Genomic DNA, 23,669 nt, shown 5'->3' on the forward strand with positions numbered 1-23,669 from the left:
CTTTTGTACTGGGCGTTCTTATCGCTCACGTCCTCGGTTTTGTTTATCTTGGACACTCCATTCCCACGGGGCAGGCCTCAGGTTGGATGGCTCAGGAGGAGGAGGAGGAGGACGTTGATTAGCCGGTTGAGTTGTTTCTTCAGTACTTTTGGATTCGATATGGTTGTACCGTATATTTCTTTTATTTCTGAGTTGTTCTGGATATCTTTTGGATTGTATAACTATCGATTGTTGACCATTTTCCGTCATTATCTCTGATTGTTTTTAATTAAGTTAATTGCATGCTTAGTTCTTGATTAGTAGGTGATTCTGGAACGGATCACTACAGCGTGTTGTCAAACTTACTTTCCCGGCTCGTTCGCATTTGCCGTTGCCCTAACCCTGGCTTTCGAAGGTAGAAGAACAAGTCCTAAAAGATGCACTTTACAAGTAAGGACTCTTTGGGCTTCCTATCATTCGCCAAAAGTGGTGAACCGACCTAACTTTATGACATGCCAAATGGGAATTCAAGATATATTCCTTATAATAAAACGGTTGAAGAATGTAAAGATTCTACTAAAAGCCAATTTTATAATTCTCTGGTCAATTGTGAAATTTGGAATCCTCATCGACTCGACCATAATAATAACTAGTATATCGACGATCATGTTACATGTTTGTACAGTCTTTTTTTATATAATTAATTTGAGTCGTATTCAAATAGAGGTAATATTATAATTCTAAAAATTATTAGACAAAAACTTGTGTGAGACGGTCTAACGGCAAAAATAATGGAAAAAAAAAAGTTTTGCAAAATTACAGCAAACCGTGCTTACAAAGCACGTGCACACGTGGAGCAGCGTCCGTGATTAGTAAGCACGGATAAAGTGCACGTTGGCTTTTTCGCGACGGTTTTCAACGTCCGTCGCCCCTAGCGACGGGTATAAAATCGTCGCCAATTCAAATTTGAAAAAATATTATTTTTTATGCTAAGAGTGTTATTTTTTATTGTGAATATAGGTAGGGTTAACCCGTTTCACAGATTAAGATCCGTGAGACGGTCTCATATGAGACTCACTCAAATTATTAAGGAGTCGCATTAAAATTTGAAAGTATAAAATGAAAATAAAATAAAGATATAATTTTTGTTTTTCATTTTATTGGATATTTCGAATAATGAGATACCTCCCAAAAGTCAAACGGGGCGGTAAATAAAAAGTGCCCACTCATAACTCAAAAGTCAAACCTGCAGACGATAAATAAAAGGTACTTCCTTTCGAATCGACCCATAATAAACTAGTGAAAGAAAGCAAGGCTACATTCAGTTATATTTCTGTGGAAAAAAATAATTTTAAATTTCAAAAACGTTTTTGAACATTGGCCTAATTTGATTTTTTTTTTCTTCTAATAGTTGGTTTTAATGCAATAAAAATTGGCATTTTTGCACATTTAGTACAATTTTTGTCGAAATATCGAGAGAATGCTGGACAATACTGACGTATCGACAGACATTTTCATGTACCGATATAAAATTGAGAATTTCAGCAATATATAAAATTTACCGCAACAAAACCAAAAGTTTATCAACTGGTGAATTGAAAACAAATTTATATATATATAGACCCACTAAAGAACAATACTTGCTAGTAAATTATACATATACGTTGTGTGGGTAAAATTATAATCATAATTTATGGAAGATTTTATTAATTTTATTAAATTCTAAATTTTATGTTTATTTTAATAATATCGATAGAAATTAGTGATTGTCACAGTGTAATATGAGATAGATAATATTGAAAAAAAGTTTCAATGATAATTTTGAGGGAGAAAAAATGTTAGAGTAAGGGGCAATTTGAAAAACAAAATATGATGTCCTCTACGTGACAAATTCTTTACATATATATATATATATATATATATATATATATATATATATATATATATATATATATATATTATATGGCATTTTTTCTCTCAAAATTATATTCCAAAAATTGAGTTGATAATATTGATAAAAACATATGTATATTTTAGAAATGTGTCAAGAGTTATTAAATATTACCCAAGTTAGCATTGATTAAAGGCAAAAATTTGTGTGAAACGGTCTCACAGGTCGAATTTGTGAGACGGATCTCTTATTTGGTTTTCCATGAAAAAGTATAATTTTTTATGCTAAGAGTATTACTTTTTATTATGAATATGGGTAGGATTGACCCGTCTCACTGATTAGTAATACGGTCTCACATAATACTCACTCTTGATTAAATACCTTGTGACCATAAAAAAATATTTCCACAACAAAACTTAATCATTCCAATTGGATATGTGTATAACATTAATCTTTCGAGAAGCATTGATTAAATATATCGATTTAAACATATGTGCATAACATAAATATCTCAAGTCAACCTTGATTTTATGTCTCGATGTAAATATATATGTGTAATATTACTCAGCCCACAACTTCTTAAATAAATTTTAAATATATTATTCGCAAAACCAAACATCCAAAACTCACACAAAACATTTAAAATATCACAAGTCGATCTTGGCCTCAAATTTTAATTATATCAATACAAGATATATTACATATACATCGCACGAGTGAAATATTATTATTATCAGCCCGTATGGGCTTAGTTCAGTTGGTCAGCAGCAGTGAATCTTGGAGCAATGATCAGGGATCGAGTCTCGCAAGCGGCAGTGTAGGAGTTAAATTCCCTCCAATGAGAGGGAGCTCCTTGTGCGCGGCGTAGCATAAGGTCTAGCTGCTGCTGGTTGGCTGAGTCACCATGATTTACCTCCTCTCATAATCCTGTCAAGCCGGAGGTGAAGGGCGCCTAAGGTGAGCGATTTCACCTTATGGAGCAATATTATTATTATCAAATTCGACTATAGTTTGGGTTTTTTTTTAAAATATTGTATTTTTAAAATCTATTTATTAAAATATTGCAGATTTAAAACTTTTATAAAAATATAGTAATCCGGAGTATGAAGTCCCGGATTCAGAATCCGGAACAGACTGACGCGGATTCTCCATCGGCGACGGATTAACAAAACCGACGCTATTAGCGACGGCATTTCAAAAACCGTCGCAAATTGCGACGGAATAAACAAAACCGTCGCTTTGGCAATGATTTTCCCACATTTTCAACTTAATCCGTGACACAATTTCATGCCTATAAATTGCACCGAGTATTTGGCGAATTCATCCCATCTTTCAGCTCAACTTTTCAGTTTCGGCATTCTTCTTGAGCAGTTTTTTTTTCTTCGGTCCGTGTCTTTTTTTTTTTATAAAAATTCAGTGATTCTCTTTCCCTTATAAATTGCGTCGATCGTGTGCTTAACGGAATTCTTAATTTGATTTGCTAGTTTTCTGTCGCATATCAATTTATCTCATCCTTCAGCTCAAAATATATTTAATTTCTCAAAAAATAAAATAACGTTATTTCATATATAAATTTATTCCATAACAATAATATATTAAATTTTAAAAAAATGGGTAAAAAAAATAAATTTAACAGATTATTTCATACAAGTAAATCCTAAGAGGTAACATTATTTTTTTTAAATTTAATATATTATTGTTATGGAATTAAATTTATATGTGAAATAACGTTATTTTATTTTTTGAGAAATTAAATATATTTTGAGCTGAAGGATGAGATAAATTGATATGCGACAGAAAACTAGCAAATCAAATTAAGAATTCCGTTAAGCACACGATCGACGCAATTTATAAGGGAAAGAGAATCACTGAATTTTTATAAAAAAAAAAAAGACACGGACCGAAGAAAAAAAAACTGCTCAAGAAGAATGCCGAAACTGAAAAGTTGAGCTGAAAGATGGGATGAATTCGCCAAATACTCGGTGCAATTTATAGGCATGAAATTGTGTCACGGATTAAGTGGAAAATGTGGGAAAATCATTGCCATAGCGACGGTTTTGTTTAACCCGTCGCAATTTGCGACGGTTTTTGAAATGCCGTCGCTAATAGCGTCGGTTTTGTTAATCCGTCGCCGATGGAGAATCTGAATCCGGGACTTCATACTCCGGATTACTATATTTTTATAAAAGTTTTAAATCTGCAATATTTTAATAAATAGATTTTAAAAATACAATATTTTAAAAAAAAACCCCTATAGTTTTGGGACGATTGGCCTTAATAATACTGACCAGACTAGCGTGGGGCTTTGTAATTTTGCCAAAAATAACTCGGTGGGGTTGCGCATTTATGATAAATATCATAGGAAGAATGCACAGGACAAACACAAGGACAATGTCGTGAGTATTCCATTTGCCACAAACTTCCAAAAACTCATCATACACTACAAATTTACTTATTCCAATAATAAGAGGAAAACGAGAGCAAAATTTACCAAGTAAGTTGGTCTGTGTTTTTTTCCTCTAAGCGATCAAATTTTAATTATAGAGTGATAAATTATTATTTTTTGGTAGGTAAAAACTTGTGTGAGACGGATCTCTTATTTGGATCATCCATGAAAAATATTACTTTTTATTGTGAATATCGGTATATATGGTTGATCCGTCTCACAGATAAAGATTCGTGAGATTGTCTCACAAGCTGAGACATACTCTTTTTGATATATTGAATGTGATTTTCACCGAAATGCTAACGTATGATATAATATATTTTTTTAAAAATACTAACACAAAATTGAACATGCCTAATATATCATGAGAAGATGTTGCTAGCACATCGATATTAAGAATTTCAGTGAAAATAGGACTTATTAAACAAAAAAATATGCCAATTTATTGGATTAATAAACCAATTTTTTTGTCAATTAGAGAAGCAAAACCTATACAGAGCAACTTTCTGGACCAATTTCGTTTTCTATAATAAAAATAAAAGTAATCATACACTTGCGCTAGAATCCAATGCATCGAAAGCTCTGTCAATCCTCGATGGATTCTCGCTAGCTCCTCCTATTCTTCCCTATCATGATTCATTTCAATTTGTGGGTTGTCAATTGTCATGTGTCTTTCTCTTGGATTCATTTACTTCGAGTCTTAGCTTTTTAATATCCTATCCAAATTAGCAAAAACTTTGTGTGAGATGGTCTCACGGATCGTATTATTTGGATTATTCATGAAAAAGTATTACTTTTTATGCTAAACGTATTACTTTTTATTGTGAATATCGGTAGGGTTGACACATCTCACAGATTAAGATCCGTGAGACGGTCTCACATGAGACCCACTCATCCAAATTTTATGTTTAGCTTGGCAGTTGGCACCTCCATTTTGGCCCCCTGTATTATTTTTCCTCTTTGGATAGACCCCTTTATTTTAATCTTTAAAAGCTCTCTTAATTTTCATAATTTGAGTTAAGGATGACCAAGGTTGGTTTCAGAATTTCGGATAAAATGGTTGATATTACATCACCAAATTAGTAAATTCGTCCGGTAAATTCGTAAATTTCAAATTTTAGTCATTTGTGTTAAAGATCGGTTTTTTTAGGTTGACGATACCTAAAGTTTTGTGAACTAACATTTTCTGGTATAAGCGCAATTAAGATCGGAGGCAATATCAATTGTTGCAACAAAGTTCAAAGATCAATTCGGTAATATATATAAAGTTCAATGCAAAAGAAGATCTTCTATCGAAGCCGAGTATCGTGCTATGGCTTCAACCACTTGCGAGATTGTTCGGTTACGTTGGTTGCTTGCGGTCGGATTTCGGTATCCTTCTTCGTCATCCTACTCCATTATATTGTGATAATCAGAGTGCAATTCAGATTGCGGGCAATTCGGTCTTTCATGAGAGGACAAAGCACATTGAGATCGATTGTCACGTCACTCGTTATCATCTCCAGCTTGGCACAATCATGTTACCTTTCGTTCCTTCTTCTCTGCAGAGAGCTGATATGTTTATCAAGGCACATTCCGCTTCGCGCTTCCGTTTTTTGTCTGACAAACTCTCCATGATTTTAGATGTAGCATCGTGAGTTTGAGGGGGATGTTAGAATATATTATTGTCAGCTCTCAATGATATATTAATCATTTTACTTTTTTGTGTTTAACCTAGTTATATAAACATATTTTTTTGTATTCTTTATTCAGTTTTGCAATACTGCGATTTGAGTTTTTCGTTCACTTTCTATTTCTTGAGTGTGATCTGAACGTGTACTATGATATCTTCCTAAATTTCTGAAGTAAATGAGACTCAGAAGTTTTCAAACTTCGACTTTCCATAAAAAAAAATCACGACCATCTACTTTACTGTACTTATTTTAAGCACTTATATTGCCTTTGTATATTTCTTTATAAGTGTAAAACTTTAACTAATTAAATTCCGCAGACAATTTCATAAAAATCTTAAAATTCAATTTATATCAAATAGATTCGAAGTTTAACAACTTAGCATCAACTTATGGTCTATAATTTTCTTTCAATAAAAGAATTTATCAAAAATGGTCTATTCGTGCATGCCCTATCTATACCACATTTTTTGTTATTTCGATCATAACACTTTAATTAGTCAAAATTTGATTTCATTTCAAGTTTTTTTGTTTGACTTGCAATCTTAATTTTTACGAGAGCAAATATGATGTTGGATATTGTTTACATTATATCAAACATTGCCTACATATCAACTTACTGAATTAGGATAAAATTTGACTCCTTAAACGAAGAAAACTATAAATAGTTTAATTTATAGGATAAGTTTTGTAATTTTTCATATTAACTTATATTGTTATCGGATTTCTACTAATTACAGCAACCTGATAATTTTTTTGTTGAAGATACTAATGTAAATGGTCCTTTGTCTTATACCAAATCAAATTTATTTGAATTATTTAATATATGGCAAAAACTTGTGTGAAACGATCTCATGGGTCGTATTTTTTGAGACGGATCTCTTATTTGGGTCATCCATGAAAAAATATTATTTTTTATGCTAAAAGTATTATTTTTTATTTTGAATATTGGTAGGGTTGATCCTTCTCACAGATAGGGATGTAAATGATCTAAACCAAGCCGAACAGTATCAAGCTTGAGTTTGGCTCGTTTAAAATTAATTCAAGCTCAAGCTAGAGCTCGAGCTTGATTCGAGCTTTTATCATCTGGCTTGAGTTTGGCTCGTTTAAGATTGATAGAGCTCGAGCTTTATTCGAGCTTTTATCATCAGGCTAGAATTCGACTTGTCTTGAAATTACTAAGCTTGTGAAAAACTCGAGTTCGACTCGTTAAAAGCTCGTTTATCATGTTAATCAAGTCGGGCTCGAACTTGGTTTATTAATAGCTCGTTTATCATATTTAACAAGCCTGACTTGAGCTCGGCTCGTTTTCGAGCTCGTAAAACATACAATTGAGCTCGAATTTGAGCTTGATTCGAGCTTGTTAAAATTAAATATATCTATGAACTAATTTTATATTAGACATAAAAGTTTAACTTTTATTAGTACTAATATTTTTATTTGTCAACTCAACAAATGAGTCAAGCTCGAGCTTATGAGCCATCTAAACGAGCCGAATTCGAGCTCGCGATCCTATCAACGAACATGTTTGCGAGCTCACGAGCCGAATACGCTTAGGCTTGAGCTTGGTTTGATTAAGTTGTCGAGCTCAAAATCGAGCTTGAGCTTGGTTTGATATGATTAACAAACGAACTCAAACAAGCTTTTTATCGAGCCGAGCTCCGAATAGCTCGCGAACGGTTTGTTTGTTTACATCCCTACTCACAGATAAAGATTCGTGAAACCGTGTCATAAGAGACATACTCTTAATACATGCTGAAGACCTTTCTTTACTTTATTTAAGGGAAACTTTGACTCATCCAACGTATGACGACAAATTAAGATTGTGTTCACTTTTAATATTATTTATTAGATTAATAAACCTCTAAAGCATAATTAATGAAAAAATACTAAATCTTGCCCATACAAATTAATGCCCTTGACTAGATGTAAGGGTAAATCCTAAATCTCAATAAATTATGGCTTAACATCTTTTGAAGACGAACGACACTCTGTTCCATTGTGAAATTGAACTTTGTCACCTCATGATCATATTGTTCACGACGAAAATGATAATCTACGCGATGTTATTTGCATTCTATTTTATGTCATATATATATACACTCGTTCTTAATGAAATTTATTTATTACATAGAGTATGAGTACACATTAATTACACTGGTCATCTAGCTAGCTAGAACATAAGATCGTTTAAATAAGTGAGTAGGTCTCTTGTTAGACATTCTCACTGATTTATATTCGTGAGACAGATCGATCTGATCCATATTTACTATGAAAATAATAATTTTGCCACAAAAATTAATATTTATTCATGAGTTGCGTTGGGTCGGAAATCTGTATCATAAAATTGACTTGTGAGACGGTCTCACGATTAGTTACATTTACTTCATTAACAAATTCATGTTTGCCAAGAGTGGTGGGTTGCAAGAGTGACCCTATGCACTTGTGTAGTGCATGAAATAAAATGGAAACCAACTATTTTCTGTTTGAGGAAATAATGTGAACGTGCACACTTGAAATGAAAGGACAAATGCAAGTGTGTTCCTTTCTATTGGGTCTTCACATTGGACACCATTATAGCTAGCTAGGAAAAGAGAGTGAGAGAGAGACCATTAGTATTTCAAAATATTGACAATGATTCTATAAAACGATCGAATTGAAATTACAAAATTGCCCTCATTCACTACATAACTTTATTCATTTATTCACAAATTCCTTCTATTTCAATTCGGCCATTGAAATTTTTTTCTGCATCCCTTTACTAGTCCCGACTGTATCTCGTAAGAGGATCGATCGGAGTAACGCCGGTGATACTTTTCGAAAAAGAAAATGGAAAGGCCAAATGAAATATTTTAGGGTACGTAGCTATAGTGTGGTTGACCTTAAAGAGTGCACTAACACATGATGTATCAGCTTATAACTCTCATAGGTCAACCACGATGTTCGACGATATGTACCGTTTTATCGTTTCTCTTTTTTAAAGAATCACCGGCTTGGTATTCGAGCGAGCGAGTGAGAAATCATATGGGATTATTGAATTAATCAAGAAATTTCAGCTGTATTTTGTTGTTGTTGTTGTTGTTTGAGGATCCAAGTAGAGAAACTCTTAAGGGTATCCATGTCAGCTCTGTAATGTTTCTGTGTGAACTCGAGCAAGGTCGGCCACCTGAAATCCGGATATATTCTAGGGTTATTGGAGTCCACCAATTCAGGTGGTGGGCTCACCACCTTATCCTTTTTAGGACAAAGGAAAAAAGCAAGAGATTTCCTAGGACACTTGCTGTTCACCACTGCCCTGTGCAAGCAACTTTTGTACCTCCCATTTGAAAGTGCCTACTCCAAGAAAAAAACCCACAAATTTTTAGAATTAATAAACTATATTAAACATGTATTTTTATGATTTATAATGTTAAGATTGGTTCTTGATCTTATCTTATCTTACCATGAAAGTGTCGCCTATGTTGACAACAAAGGCATTGAAATTGGGAGTAATGGATCTCCATTCGTCGTCCACGAACACTTGGAGTCCATTTACTTTGTCTTGGTGAAGAATAGTTAGTGAGGTCGGATCACAATGCGGGCCCGTGCCTAAGGTCTGCTCGGGCCTTTGGCACGGTGGGTAGTAGTTTAATCTCATTATAGATTCGTTTTCCTCGAAAAATTCTTTGAAGTGGCTACGGCTCACCCCGAGGCTCATCCCCAAGAGTTCCATGATCCCTAGAGAAAGTTCGTTCATGGAACTACAGTAGTCTTGGTACACTTTCCTGTAATTGTAATTCATTCAACGTTTTGAGAATTTCGACAAAAAGAAAAAAAAACCAACTGAACAATGTAAATCTTTACATACCCTAAATGTTCAAAATCATGGCCCAATGTGTTTAGGAAGTATTGCTCCACAATGTGTGATGAGTCCTCGTGCGTAGAATAGTGAAAAGAGAGCGTTTCCTTCCATGGTAACTTGGACGAAAACCGCCCGGTAAAGCTACTCGCGTAGCCGCAATGCTCGCCGAGTTTCCTCTGAGCCTTCTGCTTCTCACGAAGTGGTTGCTCGAAGAAATGGTCCATGTAACGATGAGCATCCGAGATAAGCCCCGGTTTCACTCCATGATTCACCACTAGAAAGAAACCATGCTTTCGACACGCCTCTCCCACGAGCTCCGACGCTTTAGTCGAGGCGATAGGGTCGCCCGAGAGGAACCCCGCAAGGTCGATCAGTGGCACATTGAGCTCCGGGGGATTAGCCGTAGGCTTCTCGTGGTCTGGCCATGTGAATTGTGATGGTATCTCAGACTGGTGTTTTAGAAACGAAGCGTCGAAGATGACAGACTCATCTCTCTGCTTCTCCACAAGTGGAGGAGGCATGGAGGGCTCTTTCTTGATCATGCAATTAATCGTCATTGAATCGCAACCAAAACGCAGCGGAATTTATAAGGGACGAAGGGGAGGGGATGAAAATAAAAGTTTAAGGGGTGTGATAAAGGAAAAGTCAAGGCCGTTCTAAGGAAACATAGGTGTACAAGACTTGGAATCTTTATAGTCTCCCTCCCAGTGTCCCCAACACAAACAACAAAAACTAGGTATTTGCATATAGGGCCCTTGGAGGATCGTATTTCAGATTAGGTCCTTCTGGTTGGATGAATCTCAAATACGGTCCCTCTTGTTTTTGTTGTTTGTATTGTTGACAGATAAGCTGTTCCCAATGGCTTTTGGCGTTTCTCTCGGTGTTTTGGAACAGTTAACAGCCTTCCTTTTGAGGGATAGAGAAATCTTATTTTATTACATCAAAACAAAAATCCCAGTAATTACAGTTTAGTCCTTGTGTCATTATTTATCCTCCAGATATCCTTAAAATAATTACAATAGTACTACTAGCCGAAGGCATCGATGTTCTATGCTGTAAACATTTTCTGCTAGCAGCTTCATTTATCATATAATCGAGTATAAGAAGGGAAACATATACCTATTAACTTTTAATTTTGATCATCTAATTAATCGAAATTTGGTTTAGGCACGATAAGTTGGATTTTTTTGCGATTTCGGGTTTTCCTGCCAGTAGTGTTAATATGAAGGTAGACATTGCTGGCATTAGATTGAATATCATTGACGTATTTGATGTCATGTCAGTTAGAATTCATTAAAAGAGGTTGAATTCTTTTTTTTTTTTTTAAAAAAAAAAAACAGTTTGTTGAACTGTGATCAAATTTTGACAAGTGTTCTTATAAAGTTGCTAGCATTTTTTTAAAGTAGGTTTTTACTTTTGCAAGATTCTACAATTATTTTCCTATCAGGAATAAGTTTCCACTACTCAAAATGAATCTTTAAATTCGAAGATGAAGTATTTTCTAAGTAGAAAATTTCATGCATGAAAATTCGAAGATTTTTTTTTAATCGAAAAGGCGATCATTCCTCTTACAGAAGATGAATCGAAAGCGTAAAATCGAAGAAAAAGACGACTTTACCCCCCATCACATGCCAACATGAACAAACTAACTTGCATAATGATCAAATGGTCATCTATCCACACACAAATTTCAAACATCAAGAAAGTTTTGAAACTTTTACAGTTGACTTTTAATTTGGTAGTGAAGATGACCAACTAGGGTTGTTTGGAGTTTTTCTTCTTCTTTATTTTTTCCACATGATGATAGTCTTTTCAGTTGGCCATCTTTGTTCCCCAACCTCTTGCCCTTCAATGCTACAACTATGTGTACCATTATTAATTTGTCCAATCCTATATTATATAATACATATATATATTTTTTAAAAACAAAAATTTGACACGAGCAAGGAGAATTCGAAGTACCACCATGATATAGTGGTACACGAACAATATTGTTATCAATCTTGTCGTGGATAAAATTGCAATAAATAAAATGGAACTTGAAAACAATTAATATATGTGTTTGTAGTGTCCAAAAAACGCCACAATCTGTCTAGATATGGCTTATTCAAGTCTAGAACTTGCCCTATATTCATCAATTCCCGAGGGGTTTTTGTCTCTATCCCCAAGGGATGGAGGAGTGGGGAGCATTAGTTTTTGGGATTTTGCAATGGGTTCACGTGTGGATAAATATATATATCGGGTTCAGATTTTCTTGGGTATGGCCACATGACGATTGCATCCTTATTGATTAAGAACAGTATAGATTTGGAACACTTACATTCTTAGTCCAGAGATTTAGTTTTCGTCAACATGATATCGAATAAGATTGATACGATTTATATCTCTTTATCATATGCATCTTCATGTAATATCTAGTTATAATGTTGCTTGTAGTTTGGAATAGAGGATTGCTCAGGACGGGTTTCCGCTATGGTGCATTGATGGGATGAGATCTATGTCCCTGGAGATTAGGGATTCCGTCCAGAGCTGACCCTTAAATCGGAGACTCCATCATACTAAATCATTAAAAATTTGAGGGAACACTTAAGCAGAAGCGTACCTGAAGACATAATTCTGAATTCGTTAGAACGTATCTTGATCTTCAAGATCTACATGCTCTTTCCATGAGAGAATCTTTTAGTTTTCTCTTCTAAACTATTTTCTTAATGAGGAAGTGAATAGGGAACGTGATGTAGCGTGATCTGGGGAACATGACACATATATATATATAAAGTTATCATTATTTTCTGATATTTCTGTTTTAGTCCATCATAAAACAGAAATTACACTTATGTCTCTACGCACTAAAGACTCACAACCTATTAGATACATTAAAGCACAATAACCCGTAACCTTAATTAATCACTTTGTTTTGAGCTTAACTTAATAGAAAACCATAACGCATAATTCTTTACATATAAATCTATATAAATAAAAATTGAATATCCGACAATTCTTCTACGAAACACAAACTTTTACACACTGATCTTAGCTCGATTTCATCATTTGTTTACATGCAACTATGATGATTTAAACAAGGGGGACTCGCATTTCGGAACTACTTGCCCCGAGGGACTGTGCCTCGACACTAGTATATCTTTTGTCCAATATTCTCCCAATCTTCTCTCTTTTTCCCCAACTTTCGTTTAAAATTAGAGTATAGTCGGTTTTCTACATTCAAATAAACGACATACATTAGCTACCTAGGAGTTCGTCCTCTAGTTCTAGGGTGGGAGGTCCTATAAATTGACCTATATAGATTTTTAGTTATTTAACTCGTCAAAATTCGATAATAATATAGTAAATTAATTTGTTTTACATTTTTCGTCAGAGTGTTAATACATCGTAGATCGAGCACGAAGTCGGGACTGTGATGAATGTAAAATCAATCATTTTATTTGATGGTATCACATTTCAACCAATTGATGAACCTAAACCCTTGTTTAGATCAATACATAAGGCGACTTTCAAGCTCATAGCTATAATTGAACACAAGATAAATCAATTGACTCATTTGCTCAAGAATATGTCTTTGTGAGACGGTCTCACGAATCTTTATCTGTGAGACCGGTCAACCTTACCGATATTCACAATAAAAAGTAGTATTCTTAGCATAAAAAGTAATATTTTTTCATGGATGACCCAAATAAGAGATCCGTCTCACAAAATCCGACCCGTGAGACTGTCTCACACAAGTTTTTGCATTTACGTAATGGTAAAATTCAATCTTGATCCAAATTGGACAAGAACTTTTAAAATTTTATCACTTTTCCAAACTTTCCTTTTTATCATGAATCCAAATGACTTTGTTAGTTACAATCATCCACGTACTGTTAATTTACTATCATTTTGTATATAATTTTTTCATAATATTTATATTTATTTGTTTTGTTTTGTTAATATTTATTTTCTTATTGTTTTAATGGTTATAGATTTTCATAATTTAATTTGGATTATTAATAGAGAAGATAAATCGTTAAAACGCTCACATCGATAAAATAATGTAGATATACCAAGGAAAATGGAAAAAAACAATATATTAAAACATATCTGCTCAAATCATATAAAGTTAGCACCCATGCTTGCCACGTTGAATTATCTTTACTGGTCTCTCCATGGATTCCACAAACTCTCTGGATCTAATCATTTAACCACTTGGTTATTTGATTTCTTTAACACGATAAAAATTTGTGTGAAACGATCTCACGGATCGTATTTTATAAGACAGATCTCTTATTTAAGTCATCCATGAAAAAATATTACTTTTCATGCTGATAATAATATTTTTTAGACAAAAACTTGTGTGTGACGGTCTCACGGGTCGTATTCGTGAGACGGATCTCTTATTTGGGTCATCAATGAAAAAGTTTTACTTTTTATTGTGAATATAGGTAGAGTTGACCCATCTCACAGATTAAGATCCGCGAGACGGTTTCACATGAGACTCACTCTACTTTTTATTGTGAATATCGGAAACGTTGACCCATCTCATAAATAAAGATTAATGAGACCGTCTCAGACCTACTCTTTCAACACAAATATAAATAGTAATGCAGATGGAGAAAAAATAAAATAAATTTTGGAACTATCACATGATCAAGATTGGATTTTGATTTTAATTAGTTAAATGTTTTTTATTGCAATAACTTTATAAAAAATATCGTGAGATTACTGACATGATACATAATTGATAATACACCTGCATTCAAGCAAAAAGTGACGAATTCCAAGGTCAGGATAGATTTTAGACCAAATAGATGACAAAATTGTTTTTTCCTTGATACAAAATGTGCCTTTGCTCAGATGTCTCGAACCAAGTTTAAATCTGAATCAAGACTTTAGATCACACATTATCATGTGTTTGAATCGATAATGATTCCCCAGCCAGTCATCATCCAACAGGTGACAAATCCTTCCCTTTTCAAGAAAATCAGATTATAACCACGAAATCAGGATCATAATTCAAATGTCAAAAATCCTGTGTTTAAAAAACAAGAAGAGGTGGGGAAGAAAAGGAGGTCCACAGGTGGAAACAACTAACATGGTGGTGGAATGGCACCATTTCTTGCAGACAAAAGGGTGGGGCAAATGAGTGCTACACGAGAACAAATCCCATGAAACTGACAGACTAATCAGAGTTGGATCTTTACACTTAAAAAATAACAATACTTAAACATAGATCATGTATTAAAGCACTGCTGCTGCTGCCTCCAGTTAGGGACAAATACAGTTTCATCCCCTTCTTCATCCACTAAAATGATTGATCTAGTTTTTCCTCATTGTAAAACCATTATTTATTTGGTGGGTCTGGTGAAGAACTTGGATATTATTACAACTGGGGGAGCAAAGACAATCTTTTATTGATTCTGTGCATGGATTTCTTTGGTGTTTTCCTCTTTTAAGGGATGTGTATGTTAGCATATAAAAATAGAAAGGTTTCCGGGACACGTGAACTTATTCGGTTTTATGTTTGACAAAGGACATGGGTTGGTTCTATGGAACAAAGGTATCAAACCTGGTCGGATTAGATTAAGCAAAAGCAAAACAAGAGGTAATAAACTAAAGTATTTTTCATTCACTAAAGAGATTGAATGACAGATATAAAGAAACTAATTCTCCAGTACCTCAACAGTACTCTCTTCCATTGCACTTTGTGAATTCAAAAGTTGCACCATGGACACGAACAAGCGTAGAGCTCATCAAATATATGAAACACTTTATACACAAATTTATACGATGTTTTAGCCTTATATCGACAGGTAGAAGCAACTGTAAATCACTTCTACTTCGATGTATATCATTCCTATGGCATGTAACTTTTGGGAGAGGTCACTAAGTTCGTGCCTAGCTTTAAAATTACCGTAGCCTAAAGAAAATATCTATTGAAATAACTTCAATCCATTTCACCACAAAAGGAATATTTTTCATTGTGAAGGGCTCATCGTGCTTCTCCAAGTTGTAGACCACCTTTCCCACATTTGGTGGTCGGGTTGTATTATTGGACAAATTTGATTGTGGAAATGCCACAAGAGGAATAGGGCCCCAAGAAAAGCAACCAGCAATATGCTAGGAATGAAGAGATGCATAAATTTTCTGACTACAGAGGTGATAGGTTTAATAAAGACAAGAGAACCGTGAAAATCGAACCTAGAGGATGCCGACAACCACAAGTTGAACGGTTGCGGCAGACTGACATTGGATTCATCGTTCAGTATGACAAGACTCGTTTTATATAATTGATATCGATGTAAAGAAAATGAAAGTGGCATCATGATGTAAAAAGAGGTCCAGTTAAAGGTCAAACAGAACGTGAATCTTCAGGAAATTGCCTGACATAGGTCGAGACCGCTTCATAATTTGGACATGGTGAAAAAGAAGGCTAATGGTGATACCATCTTGGCTCATATAGACAGTGAAGAAAACAAGAACTATATTGTGAAGCCAAATTAGAAATCGTTTTTAGACAAGGCTCCTCGAGGACATCAAATGGGATGGTATGGTTTTAGTGCCAACAAGGATTGCTGCAATCGGGAGATTGGCAGGGTAAGCGCAAAAAGAATGTTAAGGGAATTGCTCCATAGCAGTTTGAAAGAATTTTCTAGCGATTGATATTGAAAATCTAGCTGTTAGTAAATGATTGGTGAATCCACATAATGAATAATTTTGGTACTCCAGAGATGATTGATTCAAGAACACAACATCAACAACTCGAATCCCGTTTCTCTTCCCTAAAAGCAACAATTGTAGCATAAAATTTAAGATTATTATAACGACAGAATCGCTTCTCCAAAACTGGAGTTCATTATTCTATACATCTCTCTCACAAATAAATTTTGCTTACCACCTATAATTTATGATCATCCATCATCCCTTAAACATATTTCATGCTGTACATAAAACTAACCTGAAGGATGTAATATAAAGCATTCCGAGCAATATATAGAAAGCGGGCCTGGCAAAGTCGTCATGCCATGAAAGTCTTCCAATCACAAAAATTAAGAACTGAAAACTTCACTGTTATGTGATGACTGTTGGCTGCTCCCTTCCAGTAAATTCTGTCAGCTTCGATATAGACAGCGCAAGATCTAAGAAAAGAAACAGACAAGTCTTGACAAACTGCAAGTAAAACCCAAAGAGGTTCATAGAAAGGATCTGAAGTTAAAAATTAAACCTATTAAAGGTTTCAAAGCTATTTGTGCATCAACGTTGTGTTTAGATGAGTCTGGCTCAAATTGTTCAATATATATTCGAACAGTAGCGCCAGCAGAACCAGTACCCTACAATTAAGATATTGGTTACATTTTCCCATGAAAGGAGAGCAAACTTAGCAGTGTGATTCAGAGCAACTAGTGAAATGAAAGAACACAGACCGACAATCGAAATATGATCCTCGATCGATCGGTGAAAACAAAACGAATGCCTTGCTTGGAAGCAACACTTCCATCAACCTGAAGAAATTTAAAACTTTCATGTTACTGGCTAATAGTTCTATGATTACATGAGAGAATTAAGCATAGAAGAAGCTTCAACTTACAGGATCAGTGTAGGTGAAGTCATCAGCAAATTCGAGGATGTAGCTTCCTGCAATAATAAATCCCCTTCAACATCATCTAAAATACTTGAGCAGTTTTGGAAAATTGAAGGCTCAAAACTTACCGTATGTATCACCTGCCTTGCTTTTAGAAATTACATCTCTAAGATATTCTATCATCTTGTTGGCCCCCTCTGATTCACATTCCTGAACAGTAAGTGGTTTCAGCGCGCCACTTTGGAATACGTAAGATAGAGATTAAACAAAAGATGAAAATTATGCTGAAAAAATTAAGCATGGAAACACTGACCTCATAATCATATCTAGAAAAGAAATTCCTCCCATAAGTGGCCCAATGTTCATTAACAACATCAGAAACAGAAATCAACTTTTCCCCTGGTTTCTTGTCCTTGTTTCGAGACGCAATTATTGATAACCAAGATAAAACAGCCCTGTCAGAGATCACTACTTCAGTGGCAAATCAAGGTAATAAACATAAAGCCAACACAGAAGACTCAAACGGGCTTTAGTGAGAAATGTTTTCACAATTTTGATGTGAGTTCTAAACAACAGCATGGCATAAATACTGAACTATGGTCTACGATGGCAGGCGCAAAATCTCCCATAATTATAAACTGTAGCATGGAAGGTAAGCGGAAGCTAGTAGCAAAGTTTGCTTCAACATCTCGAAGTAATTCCTAAGAACAGGCCTTGATCTGCCACCAGATTTTTATTTAAAATTACGATCATTTTACTCCAAAAACACACATTGAAAACTCCTTGAAAAAAGAGAAGGAAAATTTTCAAAATGCCCGACCAAAGAATGTGAGAATAACAAGCAATATCTACTTCTAGCTGTTTGTAACCCATATCTTATGTCCATAAATAAAATAGACCAACTATTAGATCCTCTTTATCAAGGGGTGAATCATTCGAACTGCCGTGCAATTGAAAATCTGCAACTTGATTGTAAATGCATAAATATAAAAAAAAACTATAACATTATTCATATATCTTTAAGTGGTTTCAATGAGCACCTACTAATAGAAAATTTTGGGGATCAATTATGGGATTTCCAGAAAACCATACTCCGACATTAAAAAATTGCAAACTAAAAATTATTGTGGATGAGAATGTCAGTACCATATCCCATCTTTCTCACGTATGTGGTCAGAACCTGTTCCGAAACTTTCTTCTCCACAAATTGACAATTTCTCTGCATCCATTAGATTCCCAAAAAATTTCCAACCAGTGGGCACCTGAAATCAAAAGCCTATTCGTAAGCACACAAATATCATAACAGAAGAATTCCACTCATGTCGCTACATTTCAGCAAGAATCGACTAGATGTAAACGTGGAAGCGCTGAACCTCGTAAAACGGAAGATACAATTTCTGAGCCACGCGATCTAGAGCACCACTTGTTGGCATGGAACGAGCCAATCCCTATAAAACACAGAAGCTCAGTAGTGGTGCGCATCACCGAAATAGATAATTAGAGGGAAAACCTTTTGCAAATTCCAAACGGCCAAACCTTTGGGCCATTTTTGAAGTACGGTATCGTTTCTTGGGCGTTGGCAGCAATGACGGCAACAGAATCTGATGGAGTAACAAAAAATCCTTTTCCAAGAATCATGTTTCTATCACCATCTCCTGAAAAACCATAACCATGAAATATCATGATATATTTTCTCTACTTAAAAAGATATTTTTAGCAAACTGGCGTTCTATTCCTCTTTGAAATGAAACTTGATAAAAAGACTGGAAGTATATTGAAATAACAAATAATCTCACTTCCAGATCATATGGAAAACTCTGAACAGTTTCATTTATATTTTAAAAAAGTCGTAAAAAATTAATTTATTGCTTACATAAATATACATGGAAAAGGAGAAAAATCCAAAATTACCCTTTGGATTTTCCTTTCTTTTCTTTTCCAAATTTAGGAACCACAAACTTTACGAGAAATGCTTGAAATAAGCAAACAAACATACCATCACTTGCAGCTCCAAAATCAGGTCCATTCTCAGCGTACATTATGTTGACCAAATCCTTAGCATATCTTTTTGAGAGGGGGAAACTTACTGATCAGTTATACTTTTGTTTAATGTTATATTACATATATATAATATATTCCAAAACATCATTTCTTACATAAGATTAGGATCTGGATGACCGTGTCCGAAGTCTTCTAATGGCACTCCATTTGAAATCGAATCCTGTAATATGAAAGGTAACTTAAATCAGAGAATCATGAGCAAATTTTTTAATATTGAGAGTTAAAAATTCAAAATTCATTGTGTACCAGGCTAGCTCCCAGCTTGTCCACGAAAATTGGTTTGGCATAAGCACCAGAAACCGCATGCATGGCGTCAAATGTAAACCTGGATTGAGGATTTGAAGTCATGGTTAGTTTGTTTATTTACAACACATCATTCAATCTGTGCTCTATCATAAAGAAAACTACATAATAGGAGTCGGTGGTGGAAATAATCAAAAGAAAAGAAACATTTCAAAATCTTGAGGCGATTGAATGGAGATAGGAAGTAAAAGGAGAAAAGGTATCACATCGAAGTTTTCTAATGGAGAAAAACATATCAAATAAACCTTAAAATGAGTGTCAGAAAAGTCTTCTTTAAATATTGTACGCACATATCATTTACCATGGAAACTCAGAATCTACAGCCTGCGTAATTGTAGGAATTTTTTAATACAATTAAATTGGATCAGGTACATCCAAACTATGGACCGATGAAGGGGAGAATTAATATACCTGAATTCTGGCCTTGAAAGAAGACTCCTAATAAGTTCAAAATCAAATACATTCTGCAGAATATCTCAGAATACTGTCAATGTGATATGAGAAGAACATGATTATTCTACGAATACTTAGATATCCATATTTCAGGTAGCTCACCTCCATAAGTTCTAAATAATCAGATACTGGATCAACTACCTCTACGCTAAAAGTTCCACGGTCCATTACTCCAAGAACAGAGAGATCAACATCAGGAATGTCTCCCATTTTTATTTCTGAGATCTGCAAGAGATAGGCAAGTCAAATTCAGATGACAAACTGGTAATTTATTCAACATAAATACGTCCAAATTTACCCTTTTGGATTAAATTGACTTGTTAAATTTTATTGAATCCCAACCTCAAATATGATCTCACATATTCTCTTGTGCAGCTGGACAGGGAAGATCTTAGATGGAAAAGGAGAAGATACTTTCAGTGATTCAGAGATGGTTATAGAAGTGCTACATGTTCTTCGGAAAGACTGGGCATAAAGGGCATGTAGGCAACGGGTTAAAAGTGAAAGTTGCAAGTGAAGTAATTGAATCTCTTAGTCCTCTTAAACAACAACGGACTCTATATATTTATACATACATTTTTCATCTCAAGATCATTATGATTATAAGGAATTTGTTTAACAAATGACCACTTCATCTTCGAATTTAAGCCATAAAAATGAAAAATGCGAAAAACTTATAGATGTGAGACAATATTGGATTAGAATAACAATTCATGATTGTCAAAACCATCTTTACAAAAACAAGGACATCCCACTAAAACAATCTTAAAATGAGACAGTTCTACAAAAGAAGAAATACGGGATCAGAAGCGTACAGAGAGTGTGTTTCCATAGATCTTGTCAGTTATGGACTCAGGTGCTGGTTGGCCACTGCTATAATTGAACTGCAAAATATTTATTAAAAAAAAAAAGAAACAAGAAACCATTTGAATATGAGATTTTCAACTCTAAAACATGAGAACTGTTAATGCTTAAATTTCTAATAATAATACTACACCTTGATACCCCAATCATAATCAGGACCACCTGGATTGTGGCTTGCACTCATTACAAAACCACCATTAGCCTGTATTGTAAGATAAGTAAAAACTGTAAGATCCATAGATAGTGCACTTACAAAACGTAAAGTTATTAGTTAAAATAGAGAGGACTGATAATTGCCTTTCTTTTCCTAATCACGGCAGAAACAGCTGGGGTAGACATGATCCCATCCCTGCAGTCAACAATTTAAGTACATGTAGCATGGTCCAGTTAACAAGTCATTAATGAAATGAAACATGTAATAATCAATACTACCAGAAATGTGGTGCATGAATAACCAAGAAAGAAAACATGCTTTCAATCACCTATGTCTTCCAATAAAGTAATCATTTGGATGTTATAAGCCAGTATAAAATACTAAAATGCAGATAATAAACCAATTTCGACATCAAGTAACAGTAACAAACACTGGCTTATAATTTATAAATGATCTTTAAGAATAAAACTAGAGTGAAATTTCAAATCAAGAATTATATGACTAAAAAACTGCAAGACCGCAATTCCTTCAAGTACATCTAAGTGCGTTTAAATAAGAGAAACTAATATAATGATCCAAGTACATCTTAAATGATCTTTATGAATAAAACCATAGTGAAATTTCAAATCAAGAATTAGATAATTATACAACTATAGTGACACAATTCATTCAAGTACATCTAAGCGCATTTAAATGATCTTTAAATCTTCCAATAAAGTAGTCCATAATTTGGATGTTATATGGCATAAGCTACAGAGAATAAACCAATCTTAACATCAAGCAAGAGTAACAAACACTGGCTCGTAAATGATCCTTAAGAATAAAACTCCAGCAAATTTTCAAATCAAGACTTAGTCGACTAAACAACTTAAAGGACAATCAAGTACATTTAGGTGCAATGAGATACGAGAAACTCACTTTCCAACCAAGATTTTACCAACGCCATTACCCGCGGCAATTTTAATAATTATCTGCAATTCAAGCTCACCAACTCAAAAGCTGGAAAATGAATACAATAATGGACAACTGAAAGTGGCATATACTCGTATCCTTGATACCTGTGCAGCCTCCCGATTAAAATACCGACCATCACCCCCTAAAACCAAAACTCCATTCTTGTAATCCTCTGGTGGCAATGAATTAAACAATGCCTTCATTTTACAATCAACTCCCTCGTTAGAGAAATACGTAAAACATTAATTCACTGCCTCATTGTCAAGAAATTATCAAACCTGAATCCAATTAGCCAGATAGTTTTCTTGCATGAACACCTTCACCTAAAGGGAAAACAAATTAAATATTATTTTAGATCACCAAGCATGATCACAGGGGTACGCCTCCTCGTTAACAAACCAAAAGGAAATACCTTTTTTCTTAGGCCACTCGTACCAGTCTTCTGACCCTCAAATGGCTTGGTGGGCACACTCTTAATCTGAAAAAAGATACCCATAAAATCAAAAAAAAAAAAAAGCACCAACCACCAAACGTCAATAAAATCAATATCCCACTTCATAAATTCAACGCAAATGCAAAAATCGACCTTGAGCTCATCCCATTGAGCAACGGCGGTGGAAGGAGAAGAAGCGGAAGAGGCCTTAACAAAGACAGTAGAGAAAGCAGGTGAATTTCTCTTGAACGAAAGATTGGAGAAAAGATGAGTAGGATTGATAAACGTGAATGATTTAATGGGGTTGGAGAGAGTAGAACCATTAGTGCTACAACTCCTGAAATTTCTCGAGGAGAAGAAAGTTGTTCTTGAAGTAATGGAATTCAGAGCCATGTTTTAGGCAAATCGTCCCAAGAATCAAGAAACTCCACTCTCACAGATCTATTTTTCGGTATTGTATTATCTAGGAGGAAATCAAGAGTATAGAGTAAGTATGTGCTTGTCTGTGTGGCTTGAGAGTATTGGGGAAACTGGCGGCCACATGTACGAGGGATGACTTATCTTTGAATTTTGTAGGCTTTATTGTCAGCCGGTCCACGTGAATCCTTCTGCTTTCTTTAATTTTTGAGTGGGTCTCATGTAAGATCGTCTCACAAATACTAATCTGTGAGACGGGTCAACCTACCCATATTCACAATAAAAAGTAATATTTTTAGCATAAAAAATTATATTTTTTCATGGATAACCCAAATAAAGATCCGTCTCACAAATTCGACCCGTGAAACCGTCTCACACAAGTTTTTGTCAAAATTATTTACTATCAATTATTATTATTAAATATATAAATCTCCTTTGAAATTGTTGTGTGACCCAATTTTATATGTCGATCCATAGACATGTATACATACATAAATTTTAATAAATGTGACGATGACGTAAAATATATGGAATAGATCTCTTGTGAGATAATCTCACGAATTTTTATTTGTGAGATGGGTCTACTCTATCGATATTCACAATAAAAAATAACACTTTTAGCATAAAAAATAA

The 23,669-nt window shown here is 34.5% G+C and overlaps 2 protein-coding genes across 2 annotated transcripts; both read right to left on the reverse strand.

The window, feature by feature from the left end:
• Positions 1–8,524: 8,524 nt before the first annotated feature.
• On the reverse strand, positions 8,525–10,471 carry LOC140808281 (gibberellin 20 oxidase 1-D). The gene is made up of 3 exons (XM_073165354.1): positions 9,834–10,471; positions 9,429–9,750; positions 8,525–9,319 (listed from the first exon to the last, which is right to left on the reverse strand). Exons 1-3 carry the CDS (start codon positions 10,382–10,384, stop codon positions 9,029–9,031), a joined length of 1,164 nt encoding a protein of 387 aa, XP_073021455.1. The 5' UTR covers positions 10,385–10,471; the 3' UTR covers positions 8,525–9,028.
• Positions 10,472–16,569: 6,098 nt separating this feature from the next.
• On the reverse strand, positions 16,570–23,147 carry LOC140808437 (phosphoglucomutase, chloroplastic). The gene is made up of 22 exons (XM_073165577.1): positions 22,773–23,147; positions 22,599–22,664; positions 22,465–22,509; positions 22,291–22,383; positions 22,151–22,203; positions 21,376–21,427; positions 21,212–21,280; positions 21,030–21,098; positions 20,317–20,439; positions 20,173–20,225; positions 19,705–19,783; positions 19,554–19,618; positions 19,394–19,461; positions 18,934–19,052; positions 18,771–18,845; positions 18,544–18,659; positions 17,711–17,852; positions 17,526–17,607; positions 17,404–17,450; positions 17,240–17,317; positions 17,041–17,146; positions 16,570–16,954 (listed from the first exon to the last, which is right to left on the reverse strand). The coding sequence occupies exons 1-22, from the start codon at positions 23,010–23,012 to the stop codon at positions 16,887–16,889; spliced, it is 1,908 nt and encodes a 635-aa protein (XP_073021678.1). The 5' UTR covers positions 23,013–23,147; the 3' UTR covers positions 16,570–16,886.
• Between the last annotated feature and the right edge of the window lie 522 nt (positions 23,148–23,669).

Source organism: Primulina eburnea, chromosome 12, assembly GCF_022965805.1.
Source record: "Primulina eburnea isolate SZY01 chromosome 12, ASM2296580v1, whole genome shotgun sequence".
Classification (NCBI taxonomy): Eukaryota; Viridiplantae; Streptophyta; class Magnoliopsida; order Lamiales; family Gesneriaceae; genus Primulina; species Primulina eburnea.

Bases quoted from the DNA above. Each gene is read 5' to 3' on its own strand.
- LOC140808281 (XM_073165354.1), bottom strand. From the start codon at position 10,384: ATGACGATTAATTGCATGATCAAGAAAGAGCCCTCCATGCCTCCTCCA. The intron at 9,751-9,833 runs GTATGTAAAGAT...TTACAATTACAG, and splicing joins CATGATTTTGAACATTTAGG to GAAAGTGTACCAAGACTACT. The intron at 9,320-9,428 runs GTAAGATAAGAT...TTCTTGGAGTAG, and splicing joins ACATAGGCGACACTTTCATG to GCACTTTCAAATGGGAGGTA.
- LOC140808437 (XM_073165577.1), bottom strand. From the start codon at position 23,012: ATGGCTCTGAATTCCATTACTTCAAGAACAACTTTCTTCTCCTCGAGA. The intron at 22,510-22,598 runs GTATTTCCTTTT...TTTTCCCTTTAG, and splicing joins CGAGTGGCCTAAGAAAAAAG to GTGAAGGTGTTCATGCAAGA. The intron at 17,451-17,525 runs GTAAGTTTTGAG...TTATTATTGCAG, and splicing joins CAAGGCAGGTGATACATACG to GAAGCTACATCCTCGAATTT.